Below are 26,432 nucleotides of genomic sequence, written 5' to 3'. Positions count from 1 at the left end.
TCCCTCGGGAAGAAGTAGGGCGAGGTTGGGCGTCCCACGGACCTCGGGAGACAATCAATACCTGCCAGCAGGTGTAGGTGATTGGAGCTCAAATTGGGTGGGCAACTCAACCCTCTTTATACCCCTTGGGTCACATGGGCTTCTTCCTGGTCTTAAGTGGCCAATCAGGAAAAATGGCTTTGAATGCCAAGTTTCCCACGAAGGGTGCAAAGCATAATTCACACCTGGGAAGATGCAGACAATGGGTACCTCTGGAACATCACATCACTCACCCAGGAATAAGAATAAATGTGCAGCCCTGCTGGATCCCAGAGGCAAAGCGTGAGGAGGCTCAAAAAGAAGTGAGGAAGATGCTGGAGCTGGGCATTATAGAAAAGTCCCATAGCCAGTGGTCCTGCCCGATTGTCCTAGTGCCTAAGTCTGATGGCAATCTCCAGTTTTGTAATGATTTTAGGAAATTGAACAAGGTGTCTAAGTTCAATGCCTACCCCATGCCATGCATAGATGAGCTAATCAGTCGGTTGGGAAAGGCTTGGTTTCTGTCTATTCTTGTCCTAACCAAGGGGTGGGTACTGGCAGATTCCCTTGGCCAACGAAGCCAGAGAAAAGACAGCCTTTTCCACACCTGAAGGTTTATACCAATAAACTGTCCTCCCGTTTGGGCTACATGGGGCCCCAGCAACATTTTAATGGCTTATGGATAAGCTACTGTGCACCGAACATATGCAGTTGCTTATCTTGATGACATTGTCATACATAGCACAGACTGGGACACGCATTTGGAGAAAGTAAAGGCTGTATTAGACACCTTGAGGGAAGCTGGCCTCACTGCGAACCCTGCAAAGAGTGCAATGGGGCTAGTTGAAGCCAAATACCTGGGATATATTGTGGGAAGGAGTGTAGTGAGGCCACAGCTAAATAAGGTGACCACAATACAGAATTGGCCTTGACCAGACCGGAAAAAGCAGGTCCGGGCATTTCTGGGACTAGTGGAGTACAATTGGAGGTTTATCCCCCACTTTGCCTCCAGAGCTTTTCCCTTAACACACTTAACAAAGTCACGTGGCCCAGACATGGTGAAATGGACACCTGCAGTAGAGGAGGCATTCAGTGACTTAAAACATCCCTGTGAGGTGACCTGGTGCTCATAGCCCCTGACTTCGAGAGGAAGTCCTTACTACAGACTGATACCTCTGAAGTCGGTTTGGGTGCTGTACTGTCCCAAATGGGGAGAAAGAGCATGCCATCCTATACCTAAGCTGGAAGCTCCTCCCAATAGAGAAGAAATATGCTATCGTCAGGAAGGAGTGCCTTGCAGTGAAGTGAGCCATGGAGAGCCTGCGATACTACCTGCTCGGATGAAAATTCTCCCTCATCACAGACCACGCACCCTTACAGTGGATGCACCAGAACAAAGACAGGAATGAAGGAGTAATGCGGTGATTCCTGTCCCTACAACCATTCCACTTCCAAGTGCAACATAGGGCCAGAGCCAAGATCAGCAACGCTGACTGCCTGTTGAGGGTGCACTGCCTACCATCCCAAGTAGCCCAACCCCATAGTGTTGAGCAGGGGAGAGAGATAGGTTAGAGGGCTTAATGAGAAGGGGGAGAAAGGCAGCTCTGAAATAGCAACTGCCCTGGTTAATTAGGACCAGCTGGGACAGGGTGGCTCTAAAGCACTTAAGGACCAGCTGAGCTGACTTCAGGCAGCCTCGAGGGACCTGTTTAAAAGCCTTCCCTGTGGCGGAGGTGGAGAGGAGTTATGACTGATAAGGTTAGAGTGGGTGACACTGATAAAGAGAACGGTGGCATTGACAAGGGAGGGGGAAGGTGAGGAACTCCAACAGGGAGTGTTTGGTCTCCCTTCCCCAAGCAATCAGAGGGTCCAGCTGGTAACTGAGAAGGACTGATAACACAGCCCAAGCTGTCTATCCTGACAGCCATTTTGTCAAGGAACAGCCCTTCACAAAACTGCTGAAAGGGGTAAGCAAAATCTGTGTTGCAGTACTTAGACTGGAGATTGTGGACTGAACATGGGTCTGGAACCCAGGAGTGGGACTGACCCTGTCACAGCTGTCATTGCTCATTAAAATTGCTGTTCTATGGGTGGAAATCAGGTAAATATGGCATGTTATTAATATCAGCAGAACTGACTTAAATGGGGCCTGTGTGTTCTGTCACCCCAGAATCCCCTGGCATCTGCACCTTCCCTTACCCCTGCACCCTCCCCAGTGTTCCCTCTTCCCTCACTGCTCCTGCCCCCTTTGCCCTCTTTTTTTTCCCTGATGCCCATCCCCTCACCACTCTGCCCCTGTTCCCCTCACTCATGCCTTGCTCTATCCCCATTTTTGTCATGCCCACCCCTTCTTTCAAGCCTTCTCCCAGCACCTCCCCTCCCGCTCCAGCCCGCAATGCCCTTCCCCTCTCTTCTCCTCTCCCAGCATTACCCTGTCCCCCCTCCTGCCCTTTTCCTCGTTGTTTGCACTTGGCCCCCTGCCATTTGTCTCACCTCCAGCCTGTCTCTTGGGCTATGTCTAGACTGCAGGCTTCTTTCGAAAGAGGCTCTTTCGAAAGCATCTTTCGAAAGAGCCTCTTTCAAAAGATCGCGTCTAGACTGCAGGCGGATCTTTCGAAAGAGAAATCCGCTTTTTCGAAAGAGAGCACCCAGCGAGTCTGGATGCTCTCTTTCGAAGACGGCCTCTTTACATTGAAGAACGCCTTCTTTCGAAAGAGGAACTTTCGAAAGAAGGCGTTCTTCCTCATGAAACGAGGTTTACCGCCATTGAAAGAAAAGCCGCGTTCTTTCGAAATAATTTCGAAAGAACACGGCTTGAGTCTGGACGCAGGGGAAGTTTTTTCGGGAAAAGGCTACTTTTCCCGAAAAAACCCCTGAGTTTGGACACGGCCCCAGTACCTTCCCCTTTTTCCCCCTCCCCCTCTGCACAAGCCTCTTCCTCTCTCCCCCCTCCCCTCCATACAAGCCCCTTCCTCTCCCACCTTGTCCAAGCCCCTGCCTCCGCTCCCCCTCCCCTACCTTCTGCGGGGCCCGACTGCGAACCGCGTGCACCGCGGCGGTGGAGTGGTACTTTTCAGTTTTAAAATCCCAGGCGTAACATCACGTCATGCCCGGGTGTCTCCCCACCCACCTGCGAACGGCGTGCAGGGCAGCAGCAGTTGGTAGCAGTGCTCAGGTAAAGGCAGAGGGGTGCCGAGGGGTGCAAGGGTGCGGGGCCCCCTTGGGTGTGGGACCCCCTTAGGCGCAGGGCCCAATTCGGCCTAATCAGCTTAAGGCCGGCCCTGGCTACCTCGAATGCGCGGCCCGGCCAATTACAGCTACAAAAAGCCTCCGACCAGCGGCGCTGGGACGAGCTCAACACCTGGAGAGGAGTACCCACGGGGACACATCTCAAAGAGCGATTGTTACTACACGTGGGCTGTGTCTACACTGGCATGAATTTCTGGAAATGCTTAAAACAGAATAGTTTTCATTATAAGTATTTCCGGAAAAAAAGCGTCTACATTGGCAGGCTGCTTTTCCGGAAAATCCCTTTTTCCGGAAAAGCGTCTGTGGCCAATGTAGACGCGCTTTTCCGGAAAAGAGCCCCGATCGCCATTTTTGCAATCGGGGCTTTTTTCCGGAAAAGACTACTGGGCTGTCTACACTGGCCCTTTTCCGGAACAGTGTTCCGGAATAAGGACTCATGCCCGAGCGGGAGCAGAATAGTTTTTCCGGAATAGCAGCTGATTTTGTACAGTAGAGCATCGTTGCTTTTCCGGATATTCAAGGGCCAGTGTAGACAGCTCGCAGCTTATTCCGGAAAAGCGGCTGATTTTCCGGAATAAGTGGCCCAGTGTAGACACAGCCAGGGTGAGTAACTTCTCCTTTTGCCCATCCACAGTCTCTGATCAAAGCTCCCAGCCATTGGGACTGTGAGTGTGTACGCAATGGCCTATCCCTACCCGAAGCCAGCATTTCCTGAATACTGGCCTAGTAAGAGATGACACACAGTCAACTAAATTAGTATACAGTTCTCCAGTTGCTCCAGCTGCTCTCCCTGCCCACAGAATATCTCAGGAAGCTTGTGGCACAGACCATTCATTCTCCTTTTAATGGGTTAATGTCACCATTATGAACTTGATTAAATTACAAGCCTTGTAACTTCAACAATTAAACCTAGATAAAGAATTGAAGTGTGTGGAGTTGGACTGCAGGGATGGTTGAACAGTATGCTTTTAGGACAGCCCCTACTTTTAGGAAAGGTCACTAGTGGTTTTAGTACCTTTTATGTGATTCCTTTGTGCCTTTGGAGGAATTGCTAGATACATCACTCTGTCTTGTACTGTTGATGGCATTAAAATTGTAGCCACAAAGAGACTTTGGGCAAGATCCTCAGCAGTGTGTGTGTGTGTGTGTGTGTGTGTGTGTGTGTGTGTGTTTTTCTCCTTCAGAAAATCTGCCTGTTCAGAGAGATTTGGGGTCCAGTTGCACTGAGTTTAGGGCCACTTTGTACTGGAGCAATGCAAAGCAGACAAAGAGGTTGAGGTTGGAGAGGATTATTGACTTTGCAATAGTTACTCTGGATTTCCAATGGTGGAAATAAATCTTTTCCCTTGTGTGGAACTGTCCTTCAGCATACCATCAACAATGTTCTCTTTATTCCTGACTACTATAAATAGAAACAGTTACCTGTTTCTAAACTTTATCTCTAAAGAGTTTCAATTTCCCTTGGCTTATGAATGAGCCATTCAATCTATGTATACATACTTTCTTTCTCTCTCAGTCCCTCTTTCTCTCTCTGACTTCTGTTTATTGTTGAACAAATTATTTCAATGAAAGGAGTTCTTTGTTTTGTTTTCAGTGGGGTGTTACCAAAATTCTTTAAATGTGAATGACTGAGAAATCAATGACCTCAACAAGGGGTAACTGCAGTTCAGCAACTGACACATTAATTTCAGTGTAGCAATGAAATCTGAAAGAAAAATAAGTTTTAAAAAGTTACTATATTAAATCAAATTGGCTAGTCATTGTCTATTTTATAGCATTAGAGGATAAACTGTTTTCTAGAAGCAAAATGAATCCCAAAGCTTTTCTATTGAAATGCAAGATGGTATTTAAATACTTCCTGCCGCCCCCTCGCTTCCCCCTCCCCCCAAATCTATTGGTAGTCAAACACTTCACTATTTGGTAAATTTAAAATACAGATAAAAATCTCATTGCATCTTTCAAATGTGTGCAAAGCTAGATTGTGGTATGTGATGTGAAATCCAAATTTGACAAAGTCAGGCACTGCAGTATTTAGATCCTATTGTTGCTGATAATACCTTCTGTCAGTCCCATCATGCTGAATAATGCATCCTATGTTGAAAGAAGATAACAGATCAGCAGGGACAGGAAAAGAACAAGGTTGTATGGGACTTTATAGAAATGGTGGTTGCATAAGTCTTACTGTGAAGTGAGGTCACAGAGCAGTAGGGGAAAGGTAAAAACATGGAGGCCAAGAGAGCAAATAAAAGCATAGGTGAGTGGAACAGAGATTGCAATAGACAATGGATGCTTTTGATATTTGCATGCTTAAGAGATGCCAATATCAGGAATGGTCTAGATCAGACTTGGGCAAAATTTTTGAGGAACACATATTGTTCATGGAAATTGTATGGAGGATTGTGAATGCTCCTAAAATTTGGGGTTGGTGAGGGCTCTGTCTGGGAGTGTGGGGTCTGGGGTTGGGACAAAAATGAAGAGTTCAGGGTGCAGGAGTGTGCTCCAGGCTCGGACCAAATAGTTTAGAGGGCAGGAGGAAGCCTTCAATAGGGGCTGGGAATTAGAGCACAAGAAGGGAGGTGAAGGGATGGGGGAGGGGGGTGCAATTTCTGGGATGGGGTTGGATATGGGATGTTTACGATGCCCGGCCCGGAACATCCTCCTAGCTGGAGAGATTCAGGAGGTGGGGCTCAAGGTCAGGATAGAGGATCGAGGCATGGGAGGACTCAGGGGTGCAGAATCTGGATAACGTTTACCTGAAATCAATTCCTGAGGCATGTCCCTCTGCCCCTGCCCTCCTCGTTCCCATGTAGAGACTCAGTCACATGGCTCTACATGCTGCCCCATCTGCAGGCTTTCCCCTCTCCCTCCGAAAGTCCCACTGGCTGCTGTTCCCAGCCAATGAGAGATGCAGAGCTGGTGCTTGGGGCGGGGGTAGTATGTGGAATTCCGTTGCTGTCTCTGCTTTTGGGAACTGCTCAGAGCAAGGAAAGGCAAGCCCTCACTCCCACTCCCCAATGGGCCATAGTTTATCCATCCCTCATCTTGATAATACTTATTCCTGCCATGAGTGCAGGGAACTGAAATAGATATCCTCTCAAGGTCCCTCCCAGTCCTATGACTCGACAAACTTGCATTAAACGTCGATTTATTTCTGGTTCTTTGAAGTGGGGTTCTCAAAACTAATAAAGATGTTGATCTTCTCTCATACTGTTATCCATTCTTAAAGGGAATGGATGGGAAAGGGGAAGAGAAGAAAAATGTGCATTTTGACCAACATAGTGGAATAGAACTTCCACAGTTTAAAAAAAAAAAAAGAAATTCAGAGTTCATTTGAAATGTGTACTGAAATACTCTCTCCACTATGATGTTCTGAGGTCTAACAATGGAGCTCCATGTATCATGCTTACTTTGAAATTGTCTCCCTGTTTTCTAGAGTAGCCAATGTTAGTAGGGTTGTCTGACCTGAGTGTATCATTCATCAGCAATGCAGCAGTGCATTAGAAAAGCCTATTTATCTTTATAGTATTATAGGTGAAGCTGGTATAATTAAAGTGTCCTTACACCTAAGATCCTATGTTTAGTTGCTTATAACATTGCCAAACTACCACTGTCTGTGCTGAAATTTCACAGGCTGTAGGTTTGCCTCAGCCTGACTTTAATTTCTGCAAGAACCCTTCAGCCATTTCCAAGATCAAAACTGGGGAGGAAGTATATTGTTTGACTCATGTATTTTAAAATAAACACAACTCTGGTAATCTTTTCTTTGAACAGTAGAAGTCCCATGCTTGGAAGCAGCATGTGGAAAATTAGTTGGGGCATGACTTTTTGCTGTCCCTATGAAAATGTGCTCAAATTTGAGGAATTTATAAGTCTTTGGGAAAAATTGCACTTTGTACATGCTTAGACTATTTTGATGATAGCAGTAAAAATCTCACAAAGTCTGTTCTCCTTGAATACGCTCAAGCCTCTCTCAGCTCCTAGTACTGACCAGGCTGCATAGGACTGAGCATGCTCCAGCTCAGAGCCATGAGGCACAGTTGGATTTTTCCTGAACTGGATGCTTCAAGCCATGGTGGTGCTTGCACTGAAACTGAGGACCAGGAGCCTGAGGTCTCCTATACTCAGTGTCCCCTCTGCTGGCAAGAGGAACTTACTGCTTCCAAAAAAACAGTACACACCAGCTTACTAGACCCATCTATGACCACTGCTTTATTTAACATATAACACTTAATGTCACTATAATCATACCTAAAAGTTTATTTAATGATTAAAAAATAAAGGGGGAAGAGTCCCAGAGCCCAGACTCTAGCTCAAGCCCAAATAACTGCACAACAGTTTTTAGCTCTGTGTTCTTAGTCTGCAGACTCAAGCCAACCACAGCCATGCCTAGGTCTTTTATTCCAGTGCAGATGTCTCCAATGCATTCTTTGTATGACTATAATTGTTGCAGTTTCACTCTTGACTTACTAGCTTATAGTGGTCTCTCATAAAATCCTATATTTAATTTATGCTGTCATCTCACTTAGGGAGATTAAGTATTACCAGGCCCAGTCATTCAGGAAATGGGTTCAGCTTTGAAATCGTGAGATTTTTTTTTTAAATGAGGTGGGTTTTTTTTAATTTTCCTTTTTTAGTGTTGGAGCCTTTTGGATACATTTGGATCACGTTTCCAAGCTTTTCCCTGCAACCATAATCACTAGGAACTTTATTCTAAATAAAAGCTGAGATTCTCATGTGATCAACTGAATCCAAGACCTAGTACTTTAATAAAAATGCCCAATATTGTGGTTCCATTGAGAATCATAAGAGTTAGCAATAATAAGAGATTGCCATGTATAAGGAGGCCAAAATAGGCCAAGTAACATTGAATAAAATTGAGAGATTATGAAGCTCACTATTGGAATTGCTATAAGAGAGATGGATCAGATACTCTAATTAGAACATTATAATATACTCTAATTATAATTTGCAATTTCATAAAATCTTGGCCACTTCTACATTTAACTTTTGAAGTAACATGGAGGAAACTGAACATCTCAACGTAAATCTGTTATGCAATTTCTGCTTTCCCTATTCTTTTACTAAATGCCTCGTCAATGTCAATTTTAAATTAAAAATTGTTCTAGACCGAAGAATGATAGGTTGATTTTTCTAAAAACTGCATATATTCATATTCTCTAACCCAAGCATCCTTTTTTTAATACTCATTTTAGGCAGCATTATAATCTTTGCAGTCAGTTGACATGCATATTTATAACACTGGTTCAATGTTTGCTGAATTACAGCTGTATACTAGATATAGTTCACAACATTAGAAATGCAATATAATTTACTTTAACTTAGTTTCTCTTTTGCTTTGTTGGACTTCTGTAAGTTTGCACATTTTTTTTCTTTACTATCTGGTACAATGAAATACCTTTTACAATACTTTACTCTTTAAATTTTTAATTTATTTTTTAATAGAAAGAAGGAGAAAAAGATCACAAAGTTCGCATGGCAATAGGAAATGGATTAAGAAGTGATGTGTGGCAAGAATTTTTAGTCCGATTTGGTGACCTCAAGATGTGTGAGTTTTATGCGGCTACTGAAGGAAACATTTGTTTCATGAACCACTGCGGGAAAATTGGATCTGTGGGACGTACCAATTTCTTTTATGAGGTAACTCTTTCATATTTTGTTTTGGAAGGGCAGTGATTCTTAAATCAGTACCTAGATCAGAAGAAGTGAGGCCTAAAGTCAATGAGTTGATGATGCAGAATCAAGTCCTGATTTAGATTACTGCAAGTTTATTTGAGAGTGTTCAGGTCTGCCAAAACCTTGTGTAAACTACTTGTGTGCTAATGGCAAACCATGGAATTTTTGCCCGTAAATTTTCTAGTGTAGCCAAGGCTTAAATGAGTGAAATTCCACCACTTTGAGAGTTTCAAGAAAGTTCTGAACTTCAGTTCTGCATCCCAAATCTGTGTTACTACCCAAGAGACTAGATTAGAATTATTTAATGATTTTATTAACCAGTGAAATATACGTATAAATGGAAGACTGGAAGGTATACCTGATTTTGAAATCATGTAATATATGTAAGGATTTGTTGTGTGTGTGTGTGTGTGTGTGTGTGTGTGTGTGTGTTTTAAATAGACTCCATAATACATTTTCTAAGACCCAGATATTCCCTTCTGCTAGGAAATGAATAGGGGCAAATCAGAGCAGAAGACCTCAAAACTGAGAAATGGGGAACCATTGGCTCCCCAGCATGTGTTCTCTGCTCATCAGGAATCTGTCCTCTGTCAAGTTCATCTACTTCCATGACTTTTAAACTTTAATTTTCTGGGTCAAAGCCTAGTGTGGAACTGGAGATCAAGTACTCTTCAATCCATGTTATCTTGCAGACCCCGGGGGTATTCTGCGAGAGCTCCTTTCTGCTGTGACCCACTCTGTGACTTTGACTACTCAGCTGTTGAACAACATTATCTATGGGCATCATGGTTCCTGGGTGTTCTTGTAGTACTGACACTCCCACACTTTCAAAAATCGTAAGATAGGTGTAGTGAGGTGGAGTGGCCACCCACTGACCTGGAGGGGGAAAAGCCCCCCTCTGTGAGCTCTCTTGGACAGAGTCTGGCCTACCCACTGCCCTTACTAGAAGTCAGGAGGTGTGGCTAGGACTATAAACCCAGCCTAGGACCTCAGTCCAGGCCCAGCCACCAGAGGAACCAGATGCCTGCCCCATGCTCCCAAGCTGGGAATCTGAGGATTGGCCTGGACCACCGTACCTGCAGGAGGCTGAGGACTGGCCAGGACCATCAGAACTCCTGATGGACAGTGACTGGGAGGAAGGTCAACCCCTGCCAGAGCGTCCGAGCCCAAGCACCCCAGAGGACTTGCCGGAGGCCCTGATAGAGGGAGAGTACAGAAGAAGCCCAGGGATAGCCAACTATAGCTTGGTGGAGCCAGAGCCAGTCGTCATGTTGCAGTCCAGATCCCCACTGACTCATCAGCAGACTCCCACCCACTCCACTGCATTTTAGCCCAGGGCCCTAACGGCACTAGAGCAGTCTCTCTCCTTCCACTACTTCAGGCCAACTGCCTGGGTCACTACTTCAGGCCAACTGCCTGGGTTTGTCAAGTCTTCTCTGCCCCGAACAAGGACACCCAACTGATTGTTTACTCTGAGCTACTGACTGTATAGACTAACTACTGTTTGTTTGCCACCCCACCATGAACCAGGGCCTGGGCCTCTGACTGCTTGTAGTGCTGCCCTCCCTGCACTAGGCCCTGGGCTACTATGTACCCTGCCACTGACTGTGTTTGCTGTCCTGCCCTGAACCAGGGGTTATGCTAGTAACCCAGTAAACTTGTATATGGCTCCGCCTTGAACCAGGGCCTAATCTTCCATGACCATTTGTTTGTTACCCTGCCCTGTACCAGGGTGTGGGCCTCTAATTAAATAAACTGGCTTATTGACTGCTGATCTGGTCTGATGGCAGGTCTGAGACCCAGGACCATAGGGACTCGGTGGATTGAGGCAGAGTGGTTGCACACTGATCCAAAGGGGGGAAAAGCCCCTCCATGAGCCCTGATGGGTTATAGTAGAATTAAACAGCCAGAGATTATTACAAAATAAAGCCTCAGGAAATAGACATATTATTAGGGTACACTTAATTCATGTTTTGAAGATTTCCACAGCACTCAGGATTCAAATTGTGTGGGTTTTTTTGTTTGTTTGTTTAATGAAAGGTAGATTTTTATTTTCAGTCCAATCTGATTCCAACACGTGGGACTCTACGAAAAACAGTGGTGGGGCTGACAGACTTGCTGGACCCTGGGAGCAGTGCTGGGGTTAGGTTCCCCCAGGAACTCCTCTGCACCTCTGGAGCACCTTGTAAACGGCTCCAGTGGCAATGAAAAGGGCCTGGGCCTCTAGCCATTGCTGCTGCCATAGTAGTGGCGATGGCAGCAGCAGCCAAGAGCCCTGGGCCCTTTTGAATCACTGGACCTCAGGACAATTGCCCCCTTTGTGGGGCCTGAAGATCATGAGACTTAATAAAATCATGAGAGATGGCAACACTGAACAGACCCTTGGTTTAGGCTGCACAGTTAGGAATACATTTTTCATGTCTACATGCTAATGTGAAAAGTTTTGACTTAATACTCAGTAATAATAAAGATGAACTACTAGCTCATCTAAAATATCTTGCTTATGGGTAATGTGACTAGTGCAATGAAATTTACAGTAGTGCATGACTAATACATTGTGGCCATTATACATCAAGTTTGTTTTCCATACTTCTAAATTTGAAAGAAAAAAACAACCTTAAAGAACTAGCATGACTGGAACAAGGGTGTGATATACAAAAACTCTAAGAAATGTTTCCTGTCCACAGTTGTGACCAAGTCAGAGTTACAAAACGCGCATACCCCATCACATGGCAAAAGTTAATATTCACTGAATCTGTAATGTTTGTTACTTTAGATTAAAACTAGCATTTATTGCATGGTGCATGTGTTGGCATTTCACTCAGCTAGACAGTAAAATGTATGACTGGTAAGAGGGAGGGTTTGCTCACATCACCTGTATCATCCCTTCTCCACAAAAGAGGAGGTGAAAGGGAGTTATGGGAGAAAGTGAAGGGTGCTTTTACAATAGTATGCTGAGATCAGTGTACAACTTAATCATCCCATTTGAAAGGACCCTGAACAGTTCAATTTGGGCATATCACCTGAACTCTACACTTATAAGCCTAGTGGCACTTTATAGGCTAAGCCTCTTAGCATTGTTAAAATCAGGGGAGTTTAATAGGTGCTGGTGATATATTTTGATAAACATCCCCAGTGTAGACAGTCCTGAAGGATGAACTCTTGGGTAATTTTTATAAAACTGCTGAGATTCCAGAATTCATTAGGCTTTAAATCTATTAAATTCTATTGTCCAAATTATAACAGCCCAGTGAATCAAGTTTTCTCCACATGTATGTATGCATTCAGTAGCTGTTGTATATGATGACCTAATGCTACCTTTTAGGACACAATCATATCATCACCTTAAAAAAAGGTGATTTAACAAAGATATTGTTGATAAAGCATACTTGGTTGCTAGGTAAGGTTGCCAAGTGTCTGGTTTTCACCCAGACAGTCTGTTATTTCTGGCCCCTGTCTGGTTAAAAAAACCAAAATTTTACATGTCCAGTATTTTTCAATTTCTCTCACATCTGGCGAGGGCAGGAGGAGTGGGGTTCAGGATTTCTTGTGAAAGTATCTGGCAACCCTATTGCTAGGTGTTAGAGCAACTCAGAAGACTAGATTAAAACACAGAGAAACTGTTATCTCTGGGAGTAACTTAGATACAGTGAATGGGGGGAGGGAGTAGAGGGGTAGCACATGGACTTAGCACAGAGAAGCTAACCAAATAAAACAAAAAAATAACGTGATTGCAACTAGACATTCTTCTGTTTGCTGATGATCACTTCAAAGTCCAGTCCATTTCCTTGCCCAGTATTTCTTGTAAGCATGATGTTCTGCCTGTCAATTCATCTTGTTTCCCCCAGCTCCTAGCTTAAAACTCACACAAAGAGAGCAGCAGGCAGGTATACCTATTCAATTTAAATTTCAATAGTCTTTCCCATTGGCTTTCCTGGCTTCCTGCCAACACCTCCTAGCTACCTAAGGTTAACCCTTTAGTTGCTGAATGCTGGCCTGCATTCCTCTGATGCATCACAGGGCTAGATTCACAAGGAAACTTAGGCCTGGTGATACTGAATGTTGATGGATACATAAATAAAATCAGAATACCTCCATTTCAACAGGAGAAACTGAGGGAGCCTCACATAAGAATATCCCATAGACCACTGGATAGGGCACTCATCTGAAAGGTGGTAGATTCCTGTTCAAACCTTCTTCCACTTCAGGGGCAGGGGAGGACTTCAACCAGAGATGTCCTAGGTAAATACCCTTACCACTCGGTTAAAAGTTCTGAAAGACTTGCTCTCCCCAATCTCTCATTTTGTATGAGCTTACCTGTTAGGGGCCTGATCTTGAAGGTGAGGTCTGAGTTTGCTTTTCTAAATCAGGCCCTGGAGGTGATTAGGTCGAGGGGGGGAGGGAACCTTACCTACCTGCTCTTGGTCAGTGAATATGGTATTTTGGGCATTTGGATAACTCCCATGCAGCTGCAGTGCTCATGCTTATAGGTAGAAACATAAATTCATTTACTGCAAAAAATTCAGGTGCTGAGTGATTTTTGGATGTCTCAGAGGTGTGTGTTCCTATGGGCTGATTCTAGGATTTAGGTGCCCACAGTGGCATACAGTTAAGTCCTTTTGTGAATCTAGTCCCTAGTGCAGTGTCACACAACCTCTGATTTAACTACACGGGCTGCACTTGAATCCTTAAGTATTTTCCAGGTGTTTATTGTTGGGTTCCATGTGGAAGACAAACCTCTCATGCCACAAGGGAATGATCAGGGAGGAATTCTGCAGGGATATTCTGCAGGGATATTTTGCACATGCTTCCTTTTTCAGAACTTTCCCCTATGGGTTTTCCTACAGTGGGATGATCCAGTCCAAAATATGTACACTTTGTTTTCATGCCTTCACCTACAATGCCTCTCTCCAAAATAATGTTCCCTTTCTCTTTGAAGAGAAGCTTTTTTGTGGAGCCATACTGTATTTAATATTTTATAAATCATTGTAGTTGCAAATGGAAAAATCAAAGGTAAGGCAAGAATCTACAAGTTAAGGGCCTGATTTTACCCCCATAAGCAGATCTGCTGAAATCATCTTAAAATGGTAATTCCCTCACTTCTCTTTTTGACACATTCCTGTTCAAAAGAATAGATAGCTCCCCCTTCTGTTATGGCACTGCAACTATTCAGAGGAAGTCTAACCAAGGTCTCTTATCTCGGCAATGGAGGACAAAAAGTGAAGTGTAGGAGATGGAAAGAGGGAATGCATGTTACAAAAGTAAAAGGTCACTACATGTGGGTAGTGTATGGAATGAACATTCACACTACTCCTTTGTTTTATGTTTCTGTTTGCTCTATCATTGAGTACTGATTGATACAAATAGTTTCTTAATCAGAATACCCTGGCCCAGTTTCCTTGAATACTGAGGGGTTTCCTAAAAACAACAAACCTTATAAATCACTGATTAGCAAACATGGTTTCAGAAATGTAGATGATGCAGTTGTTTTATTCCACTTTGAGTGCTACCCACTGAACATGAGAGCAGCTCTGACTTTGAAAAGTATATCTATTTAGATGGGGGAGCTGTCAGATGGCACAAATTGAAAGATAGCTGAAAATGGTTTGAGGAAAGATGTGTTTGTAGTATATACAAGAGGCCTCACTTGAGTCCTAATGTTTATTATACATTTCTGCTAACAGTTGAGCTGGTGGGAGCAGATAACTTAAGTGATATATGAAATCCAAGCAGGGGAACTGAATACACACATGCTAATTCTCTCACATGAATGGGGGTGAGGAGAGATCTTCAGATACTCATGAGATTTCATTCCCTAAATTGGAATTAAGAAGTTGAAGATGGGGGAAAAAGAAAACCATCTATGAGCATTTGCCTCCTGTTTTACCCCCTCCACACCTTGGAATTTCTTTCTGACACCTACCTATTGGAGGCTCCAGTGTCTTTTCTCACTCCATTGTCTATTTGCATTTAAATTGGTGCAAAACAATAGGATGCGTCTACACTGCATCCATAGCTCAAAATAAGCTACTCAATTAGAGCTACGCAAATTGTAGCTTATTTCAAGTCAATTTTGAAATAGTGCAAACTTACAAAATAAGCTGTCTACACAGCACCAAATTACAAAATAACCTGCTATTCTGAAACATCCCTTATTCCTTGTGAAATGAGGTTTACAGGGACATCAGAACAGTGAGCCTATTATATTCTGAAATAACGGTGTAAGCCTGTAGGGGTTGGGGAGGGGCGCCACCCCCTTGGGTTCAGTAGGCAAGCACTCTACCCCTCTACCCCCTGCTTAGTCTCTTGGGAACTAGCTAGGCTCTTCAGGGCTGGTGGCCGATCAATAAACAGTCCAGGGCCCTGCTTGGGGCAGGTGGTAAACGGGGAAATCATTCTGAGCCCCAAGCCTTGGTTCAGGGCGGGGTGACAAGTAAAGAGTTCAGTGGCCCAAGCCTCAGTTTGGGGCAAGACAGCAAAGAGTTCCAAATGCCAGGTCCTTGCTCAGGGCGTGACAGCAGGCAAACATACAGTTCAACAGTCCTGGTACATGCACCCAGCTGTCTGCTGCTGGGTCAGCGAGGATCTGCTGTGAAACATGCTGCCCTGGTTCTGGCTCAGCCAAACAGTGGTCCGTTACCCCTGGGTTTCTTCCCCTGGGGTAGTACCTGAACCTGGTGCAGGTCTTCTGGGCTTCATAAGTCTGGAACCCCCAGCCAGGCAAGCAGTCCCTCCAGGTCACCATCCAGTAGGGGCCCTGGCAGCCCAGGCCAGTGTTCAGCCTCTCATGGGTCTAGCGCTTCCTCTGGTACGCAGGGGAGGCTTCTGGCTCCCTGCAGTGCTGGGCTCACTCTGGCTTCTCTGGCAGGGCTTTTATATCTCTGCCTCTGCCTCGTGGCTTCTAGTGACGTGGATTGTCAAGGCCAAGTGTTGCCCACCAAGGCTGGGGGAGGGGCTTTTAGAAGTGGGCAGTCATCAGCCCTCCCACCCCTGGGGTTTTCAAATAGTGCCCACACTACAAACGGGCTTGCTGTTAAGACGTGGGATAACTATTTTGGGATACTCCGGTATCCCAAAATAGCACTGCAGTGTAGATGTAGCCATAGAGAATAGGTAGAGGTAGCAGCTAGAATCTTTTGAACTGGCTTTTTCCTTTTTATCCAAATTAGTACCCCTCGCAGTTGTAGTAGGCTGAGACTGCTTAAACTCAAAGCATTTCTTTAATTCACATTAGTATATAAAACCTCATTGTTGTAAGCTTAAACCATCCATTCATAGGAATAGGGGAGAAATATAGGAAAACCTTTCCCCTATGGATGTGTTCTCATAACTGTTGACTAGGTTTTCCTGCATCATCTTCTGATGCAGCTGGTCCTGCCCATTATCAGGCAGTGTATAAAATGATATGGTTCACCTGTCTGATTCAGTTTGGTGTTTCCTATAGTTGTATGTATTGAGCTGATGTGTGGAACTCTATCTAATGGTTAAATATAGATAGACAAGGTAACAGGTTAAAAGTGGCAAGACTGATTCAGGCTCCCAAAATAATGAAAGCCAATGTATGTCTGTAATTGCCTTCTCTTAAGGAAAGAAGGCAAAGTATAATGTGTGATTGATGTTCCATCTGCTGTTATATAGGTGATGTGAAAGATTAAAATACCAGGCACCAGAAAAGCAAGTGAGAAGACAGAAATAAGTAATTTATTATAATTTATAGTCAGCCAAAAAAAGTAACTGCTTGGGAATGTGCCATGCGTCCAGAAAGCCACTGAATGTGAGTTGCTAACTGGAAATTGGTGTTCTTGTCTGGGAATAATTTATTGTATTTGTACTGTGTACGCTCAAGGTACAACGGGGTGAAAGCACAGTTATTCAGTCTATTTGTATCAGTAGATTCATGTGAATAGAATAAATGCAGTAGAAAATGGGAGCCTATAAATGCTTAAGGAAAGAAAATTAGCAGAAGCTTCTGAACAAGACTGCACGGAGCAGCTTCATATTTTATGCATATATTTTTAGGGGGAGTCTACCAAATTCACAACTATGAAAAACGTGTTACTGACCACAAAATTTGGTTCTTCCCCTCTCCCTGAAATCTGGTCTTTTCTGTGCTTTTTACCCTGTACTATACCAATATGGGGGAAGACCAGATTTTTTCAAATTGGGAGTCCTGACCCAAAAGGGAATTGCAAGGAATTACAAGGTTATTTTAGGAAGGGGAGTTTGTGTTATTGCCACCGTTCTGCACTGCCTTCACAACTCTGTTGGCTGCGTACTCACATTTGAAGAAGGCTGCCTCCCTTGCTTCTGCCTTCAGAGCTGGGAACTGGAGAGCAGCGGTGGCAGGTTTATATAATTTTTGGTGGTGCATTGTGAGCCGCACCCCCTGACCTCCAATTATCCAGGCCTCTGGAGGTAACTTGCTCAGGGGAAAGATGGACACATGACCAGAAGTAAAAGGTGTCATGTTACCCCTCTCGAAGGACTTTTCCCACCATCCTCCTACCAACAGGTATTAGTTTGGCCCCCACCAACCCCCTCCCTCATGCAACTATCCTGCAATTGCATTAACTCAATGTGTGTGACATTAACTCAGGGCAGAGAGGCTGGGGGAAGTGTTCCCTCTAAGGCTATGTCTACACTCGCAGCTTCTTGCACAAGTACAGCCATTCTTGTGTAAGAACCCGCAGAGCATCCACACCTGCCTGCTCTTGCGTAAGGAATTTACAGTACGGCGTGGTAAGAGAGGGCATCTTGCACAAGAGCTACGCTCTTTTCTAACAGATGTAAGCTCTCTTGCACAAGAGGACACTGTGGACGCTCGGCAGGGATTTCTTGCGCAAGAAACCCCTATGGCTAAAATGGCCATCAGAGCTTTCTTGTGCAAGAGAGTGTCCACACTGCCATGGATACTCTTGCACAAAAGCACAGCTCGCACATGGCCGTGTGGACATGTTCTTGCACAAGACTTCTTGCACAAGAACCTTTGCACAAGATGTTCTTATGCAAAAAGCCGCGAGTGTAGACATAGCCTAAGAGTTTCCTCCCATGAGCAGAATGAATTTTGTGTTGTGCACCAGTACTGAGTTCATGTGACTTGTTTGTATGTGCCACTGTGGCACCCAAATTATTAATAAATATCTTATATTCCTCTACCTTTTCTCTCCACTGCCATGTCTCCTCCCTTTATTCCATAAGCTCCCCTGGTACCTGCTGCCCCCCAACTCCTCACCCTTCTCTGCTGTCCTGATTCCTGCCCTAACAAAATTGAAATAGCGTGTCCCCACTATGGGCAAGCCTCAAAATTAGTCCAAGGCAGGCTCTGTTATTGTGGACGTGCTACCTTGACTTAGAGCCCCAGGAAGCACTGGGGAGTAATTACTCTGGGGAGTAGTTACTTTGAATTACTCTGGGGAATAGTTACTTCAAAATCGCAGCAGTGGAGCATCCACAATAACACTATTTCAAAATAAGTGTTATTCCCCGAGGAAAGCAGGAGTACAGATTTCAAAATAACCAGCCTGTTATTTTGAAATAAAGGGCTTGGTAGTGAGGATGGTGCACTTAATATTTTAAAGTAAGGCGGGTTATTTCAAAATGACTCCCTAGTGTAGACCAGGGTTCACCACAAAGAGAACTAGCATGGAATAAGTATTTTGGCTATTTCCCTGTGTACAGAAATATGTAAATGAAGCAGTTCATTTTATAAACTCTTCCATGGCATTCTGCAGTAGATTACCTCTCAGATCTCCAACAGAAAAGCCAAACTAAAGGCAGAAGCTGACTTTTTTTTTATTGGTTTACTGTGAGTTTAAAATATAATTATTAAAATTACTTGAATTAAAATACTGTAGTCAAAAAAAGCAAGTGTGACTTTGAGATTATACTTGGCTAGAAAAAAAGATGGCCCTATGGTTAGGCTATTAGCATAGCACCTAAAAGACCCAGGTTCAATTTCTTGTTCTGCCACAGACTTTTTATGTGACTTTGAGCAAGTCTTAGCCTTTCTGTGCCTCAGATGTCTATTTTATAGACAGAGTTAATAGACCTTGCCTACTCTCAGTGGTATTGTGAAGATACATGTAGTAAAGATTGTGAAGCACTCAGACACTTTTGTAATTTGGTCATATAATTAAATTTAAATAGTTGAACGAAAATTACAGCAACATAAATACAGGGCAGTAGTGATTCAGAGTATGATTGGTTTGCATTTTAGCTGGTTGAAACGTTCATATGTAGAATAAAATTTATTTATCCAGAAATCTTTTAAAATGCTACAGATTAAAAACCATCCGAAATTAGATGAATGGCCCGCTGCATTACAGTATGTAAAATAATAGTCTAATGTTTGTATATAATCCTTCTTTTTCATTAATTCAGAACAGCCAAGATGAAGCAGACTTAGGTCTGTAACTGCATCAATATGATGCAATACAACTTACTTTGCCAAAGTGATTGCAATTCACAACCTTTAATACAGAAGGAAAGCAGCTTGCACGTAGACAGATTTATAGTATTACAGATGCTGAGGAGTAGATTCAGTAAATCTCAGTTCACGTGTCTAGTATTTGGATCCGGACCTGAGACAATGCACAGTAATGGACTGTGGAAAGGTGCTGTTCTTTAGCCAGATTCTTTTGCTTCATTCTCTGGGCCACAGTGAAATCCAAAGATAGATCTTTGGTCAGGAAAAATATCAGGTAATCTCAACATTTCCTCTGTCAATGAAACAGGTTTGCGCTTGAGTGCCTAATGATGGAATTTACATATGCAGTCAGTTGCTTTGCTACCAATATATTGTAGTCTATTACATTGTAAAGCATCTTCAATATACCTGATACAAAAATACTGTTTTTTAAATAAGTTCCAGTCTGATTCAGTTTCATATAACAAAAGGTGACAGTGTGCAGTTGCTTTCACTAATCCAGCATCCAACCACCTCAGACCTGATTTTTATTCTAAATTGTCCCTAATGTGAATTAGTTGGTGCTATTAAAATTCAGGCATCAGTGACAATAAAATGAATAGTGGTGTGATCAAGTTAGTAGATGATTAAGTCATTGTGCTATTCAGCCAATTAACTGAAGGCAAATGAGCATTATGTTTTACGTCTTATCCATAACTTGAGATATCTTCCTAATTCCATTCTATTGGATTTGCATTTTTTTGTTGGAAGAAAAACAAGTTCTATGATTTAAAAATATATATTTACAATTATTTTCTTTCCCATTGGTCATGTCAGAGCTGCTTCTGCAAAGATTGCCATAAATCCTTTGCTAGTCCTGCTTTTACAAGCACTACTGATGCATTTCTTTAAGACACTAGAGGCAGACTAAATGTGTGCACTGAAAGATAAGTGAATATCTGATAAGTAATTCTCCCTGTGCATATGATAACACAGGGGCGGATGAGGGTTTTGCGGGGCCCGAGGCAGCACAATTTTGCAGGGCCCCCCTTTGACACGGCGCATGCGCCATAGCAGGGCCTCTTGAAGCGCGGGGCCCAGGGCAGCCGCCCTGCTCGCCCTGCCCTATATCTGCTGCTGTGATAACAGACTCTAAGTCTGTTAGAAAAACTCCTTAATACCACTCTGGCAGTGTAAAGGTTCCTTAGGCCATGTCTACACTACAGACTTATATTGGTATAACTGTTGTTCAGGGTTGTGAAAAATCCACACCCCTGAATATCATAGCCATATAATACCAATCTGACTCCTCATGTAGACAGTGCTATGTTTGGGGAAGAGCCTTTTGAGGAGGTGAATTAACCCATCAGCATAGGAGCAGCTTCACTAAAGTGCTACAGCAGCACAGCTGCTCTGTTGGATATGAAGACAAAGCCCTAAATGTAGATGAAAATGAGGTATTGTGTATTTAATGAGAACAAGTGCCTGGGTTTCAAATGTTGGGAAGAATACAGGGCCTTTCCTGCCTCCAGGGCCAGATATTCTCTGGTCTGAGGAAAGAGAAGTGTCTAGGGAGCCTTTCACCCCAGCTCTAACCCTGGTGTGCAGTCCACACAGGGATCAATCAGAATAGCAATGTATGTGACTGGAGGAGTGTAGAAACTCCTGTCCCCCTATGCCTTCAAACAGAGGAAGTAAGTCCCCCTGAGCAGGATTGGTGCCTTGAAGTGAGAAGGCTACATTTAGGGAAGTAGAATATTCTAAAGTCATCTCATTCAGGTAGCACAGGTCTACAGCTTTACAAAAATGAGGCTTTTGCCATACTCTGGTACTAAATGAAGTGAGAGTTGTTAGGATCCAAAGGAGTGTTGCTTTTGGTTCATCTGCAATCCTTTTCTGACACTTTAATCTGCTGTTAATGAGACTTCCCAAAATCTGCAACTTCAAGCATCCTTGTTAGCAAACAATGTTAAAAACCATGGGCTAGATCCTCAGCTGGAATAAATTAGCATGGGTCCAGTGAAGTAAATGGAGCAACACTGAAATATGCAAACTAAGGCTCTGGTCCCAGAAGTAGTTTTTGTAGCAGATACCACTATTAAATACTGCAGCTGAAGTTGCAGATCTGGTTCCATAACCACATATTGGTGCTGATCCTGGTACATTACTCCAATGGCAAATAAGGGCCATAGTTGTTCCACAAGATGCAGTATGAAAATGAGATAGTTTTACTCTTACAAGGTTATTAAAATCAGGTGTTGCTTTTTTCCAGTAATAGCTTGCACCATTTTGGACAGTATTTACATAAAACTGCTTTTTACCTTTAATAGAAAAAGATTTGAGTGCTGTGTCAAAAGTTGTTTTATTGCTTACTTTTGCTGCCACCAGATGTCGCTATGTAGACATAACTGATGGCCCATCTATGTTCTCTTTTCAGCTTTTTTTCCCTTTTGACTTAATCAAGTATGATATTCAGAAAGATGAACTGATTAGAAATAAGCATGGTTGGTGTGAGAAGGTTAAGAAAGGTAAGAATTCATTATAACAGGACATATCCAGCCCATAAATAACTTACAGGTTTTTTAAAAATGAAGTGTGTTAATGTTACAGGTGATAAAATACTAACACCAGCTAATAATAGCCTATAACACTATGCCTATCAAATCAGCAGGCTTAATGAGCTAAGGGGGTATATTAAGTAACTCCATAAACTTCAGAAGAGTAGCTGAGTTAGTCTGTAACAGGAAAAACTTAAAAAATAATAAATAGTCTAGTAGCACCTTAAATTCTAACAAAACATGTAAATGGTATCATGAGCTTTCGTGGGTACAACACACTTCTTCAGATGACTGAAATATTAGAAATCCAGATCCAAGAATAAATAAGGAAAGGGGGGAGAGAGAAAAAAGGAAGGGAAAAGAAAAAAGAGAGAGACAGTGAATAGATGATTCAAATAGTTACAAAGAGACCGATTCAAAGAGACTGATAAGAACAATTAGCACCTCCATTGTTTGTTTGGTTGGTTAAGTCATTAGGAGGTGGAAGATAGTGTGGGAGCCAGCCAATGTCACTATTCATACCATTTGCATAAGAATTAAACGTGTAAATGAAGTTAAGTTCCAATCCTTCCCTGTATATTTTGCTTGTGGAATTGGCCTGAAGCGACAGAGTGAGCCCTTAGTGAGATTCATTGGCCCTTTTTGCCACCACAATCGTTGGACACATAAGTAGGGAGTGGTAAGTAGGATTAGGGAGATGATTTTACCTCTGTATACATTAACAATGAGAGAGAGGTACTGTATGCAGGTCAAACTTCCATATTTTAAAAAGCATGTTGTAAAATTGGAGAGTGTACAAAAACAGAGGGCTGCAGAAAATGCCTTGCTATGAAAAACTGAACACAAACTCTGTTTTTTAGTTTTATCAAAAAGATTGAGAGACAATTTGATGTGTATAAAGAGAAAATAGCAGGTACTCACAGACTCTTTAATCTAGCAGAGCAAAGCATGACAAGAACCAATGGCTAAAAGCTGAAGTCAGACAAATTTCATTCTACTATATATTTGAGAACGTTTGTGTGTTTGTTCAAGAACTCCTCTTAAAGGTAAGAGCTAGGACCACCAAATTCAGTATATAGCTTCCTCTTACCATAACTCAAAGCAAGGTAAGGGTTTGGTTATGCCAGGAAAATAGGATGTGACCAGAATGGGATTGCTTCTCATAAAACCATACAGAAAAGACAGCCTCAGGTAGGTGAAAGGGGATGGCCTGGGGCATGCTCCCCCCCTCTGCCATCTAGGACTGTCCCACCTCCAAGCCTCCCACCCCCATGCACTCTTTAGGGAGACGGGGGCAGAAATTTCCTCCCCCCCACCCAAATTTGTACAGGAACATTGTTGGCTGTTCCCCCTTAGTCACAGAGCGAGGGGAAAGTGCACAGTTTACTACATTTCCTCACTCTGTCTGGGGAACACAGGGGGGGGGGGAAATGAATTGGACTCTCCACAGCTGGGGGGCATCACCTCTTGCCTGGCTGTGCCCACAGGAGCTGAAACCACCATAGAGAGGTGCTTCTCACCTGGCCCCAAGCTACTGCTGTGAGAGAGGGCTGAGGTTATCCTCTCTTCTCAAGACTGACTGCATACTGAACCCCTTCATCCCCTGCCTCACCTCAGAACAATGATTTAAATGAAGAAAACCAAAAATTAATTGAGTTAACGACTTGAGCAATGCCAGGTAAATCTTTGAATTAGAAATGAGGCATAAATTGTTAAGATTAATTTAAGCAGTAGGACAAACTGCAGAGGGAAATGGTGGATTACATGTTAAAGGTAAAGATATCATCTTGCCTCTTTATAAATCCATGGTACACTCATATCTTAAATGAAAAGTTATAGGACTCAATACTCGGGTAACTGAGTAAAATTAATGATCTATGACATCAAAGAGGTTACACTAGATGTTCTAACAGTCCCTTCTGGTCTTAAACTCTATGAATCTAAGAAAAGCAGGGAAAAACCTTTTTATGGAGTCTTGTTATGCTTTCTCCAGCATTTGGCTCAAAATTCCTTGTAATGCTCATCATCCCTTTGGAGTATATTTTTATCAGAATACTTTTCTCTGCTAGAAAAATGTAACTCTTTTACTGTTCAGAGAATGCTTCTTTCATAAATATGAGACCTTGTAGTTAAAGCTTGGGAGGGTAGGGGTTACTCCAGAGTATTCAGGGACAGAATCAACCATTTCAGGAATGCACTGGATAGTGTGTCCAACCAGTCAATAGAAGCGTTCCATATGTAACAAACGAATGCACCCCCAGGCACTCTGTGTGCAATAAGCAGACTTATTTCCTTTCCTAATTTCCCTTGTATTTTCTGAAAATACATTTGATTCATTTTCATATGTTAACTGAAAGAAAAGAGATTCTGTGCAATCCACTTTACTTTTTGGACTTAAGTACAAAATGTTGGGACACAGTATTCTTGAAAAATCAGACTATTAAATATGAGCTTAATACCTCATTTTAGCCACACAGTTATGCAAATCCTGACTACTTTCTTTTGAGTATTAAAAGGAAACTAACATAGACAATTAAAAATTCAGTAAGAAAAGTGAGGTCTAATCTTTCTTCGAGGGAGGGGTATTTTGTTACCAGACCAATCATATGGTGAGTGATATTCCTAAAAGATAATAGGGCCTGATCCTTCACCTTCTTGCAACTTTTGCTGTGATACTTCACTTGTAAAGAGTTAATGGAATAAGAGGAGGGGTTTCCTCCTGGATCAGTCAATGGTTAAGACTAGGGATGTTAGCATATAGTTGTTTAAAGGATTGACCGATTAGCCTGGGCTTATTGGTTAACCATTTAAACTGCATGTGCACACACACCCCTTACTGTCTCTGTATCAGAAGCAGCAAGGGGGGGAAGGTGGGAGCTGCCTGTCCCCGCCCCTCTCCACTCCCAACCCACACTGCTGCCTCTGTATCAGGCAGGAGCTGTATGCGCAGGGAGATGGTTTTAAAACCAGTTCCCCTTGTGTACCAGCTCTGCCAGTCACCCCATGCAGGCTGCCAGCCTTGCCCCTTGGGGGGAGCATTTTAGTAACTATGTATCCGCTAAAAATTGTTGCAGCTACACGATTTTTAAAATAACCAATATGTAACATCCTTAGTTAAAATAGAAAACAAAGAGTAGGAATCAGCAGTTAGTTTTTAAAATGGAGAGGTAAATAGTGGTGTCCACCAGGGCTCTGTACTGGAGAAAACACTGTTCAGCATCTTTGCAAATCATCTGGAAAAAGGTATAAACAGTGAAATCGCAAAACTTGCTTGTGATGCAAAACTACTCAAAATAGGTAAGCCCAAAGCAGACTGCAAGCCATTAGAAAAGAATCTCCCAAAACTGGGTGACTGAGCAACAAAATGACAGATGAAATTCAGTGTTGATAAATGAAAAGTAATGCACATTGGAAAACAATTCCAATTATGCATAAAAAAGTGGGGTCCAAATTAGCTTTTACCACTCAAGAAAGAGATCTTAGTGCCATTGTGGATAGTTCTCTGAAAACAGCCACCGAATATGCAGCAACATTCAAAAAAGCTAATGGTGTAGTCAGCAATCATTAAGAAAGGGGTGGATAATAAAACAGGAGATATCATATTGCCTCTATATAAATCTATGGTATTCTCACATCTTGAATTCCATGTGCAGATCTAGTTCCATCTCCCCTCCCCCTTATCTCAACAGAGATATCTTGGAATTGGAAATGGTACAGAAAGGCAACAAAATGATTAGGGGCATAGAAAATGATTTTTCAGCTTGAAAATTAGATGACTAGGGAAGGAATATGACAGAGGCCTGTAAAATTATAACTGGTGAGGAGAAGATAAATAAGGAAATGCTATTTACTTCACATAACACAAGAGCTAAGGGTCACCACCAAATGAAATTAATAGACATCAGGTTTAAAATGAGCAAAAGAAATTATTTCTTCCACACATGTTTGTGCATTGTGTGACTTCTTTGCCAGAGGATGTTGAAGGACAAAACTATAACAGGGTTCAAAAAAGAACTAGAGGAGTCCATGAACGATAGGTCAACCAATGGCTATTAGCAGGGCTCGACGAACTGCGGCGAGATCTTCTTGCCAGCCCCGCACCACGCATGTGCCAGACTGGCACTGTGCATGTGCGCAGCGCCGGTGAACGGGGCAACTGGCTGAAATCTACTCGCCACAGGAGAGTAGATATAGCTATTTGTTGAGCCCTGGCTATTAGCTAGGACAGACAGAAATGCAAAGTCATTCTCTGAAGCAGTGGTCCCCAACCTTTTCGGGCTGCCGGGGGCGGGGGCGTTCACAGGCCATGTGCCCTGGGGTGGGGCTGCACATGAGCCTGGGGCAGGGCCGCGCATGCGCCGTGCGCCCAGAGCGGTGGGACTGACACATGCACTGCACGCCGGGGGCTGGGGCCGCCTGGCCTGGGGGTTCCACGCACCCGGGCCAGGGGCCGCCCATGCACCAGGGGCCGCCACCGCGCTTCTGCCGCGCACCCGGGGCAGAGGCCG

At 43.3% G+C, this 26,432-nt stretch overlaps 1 protein-coding gene across 2 annotated transcripts in view; it reads left to right on the top strand.

The window, feature by feature from the left end:
- Positions 1-26,432, top strand: part of SLC27A6 (solute carrier family 27 member 6) — a 63,676-nt gene that overhangs the window by 27,165 nt on the left and 10,079 nt on the right. For both annotated transcript variants that reach the window (XM_006131870.4, XM_006131869.4), the window contains 2 exons: positions 8,731-8,925; positions 21,804-21,894. In XM_006131870.4, coding sequence (XP_006131932.1) covers positions 8,731-8,925; positions 21,804-21,894 — 286 coding nt within the window. The remainder of the gene's footprint in view (positions 1-8,730; positions 8,926-21,803; positions 21,895-26,432) is intronic.

Source organism: Pelodiscus sinensis, chromosome 6 (assembly GCF_049634645.1).
Source record: "Pelodiscus sinensis isolate JC-2024 chromosome 6, ASM4963464v1, whole genome shotgun sequence".
Taxonomy (NCBI): Eukaryota; Metazoa; Chordata; order Testudines; family Trionychidae; genus Pelodiscus; species Pelodiscus sinensis.
Note: the sequence above shows the minus strand (reverse complement) of the source record. Positions and strands in the feature narration are given on the sequence as shown.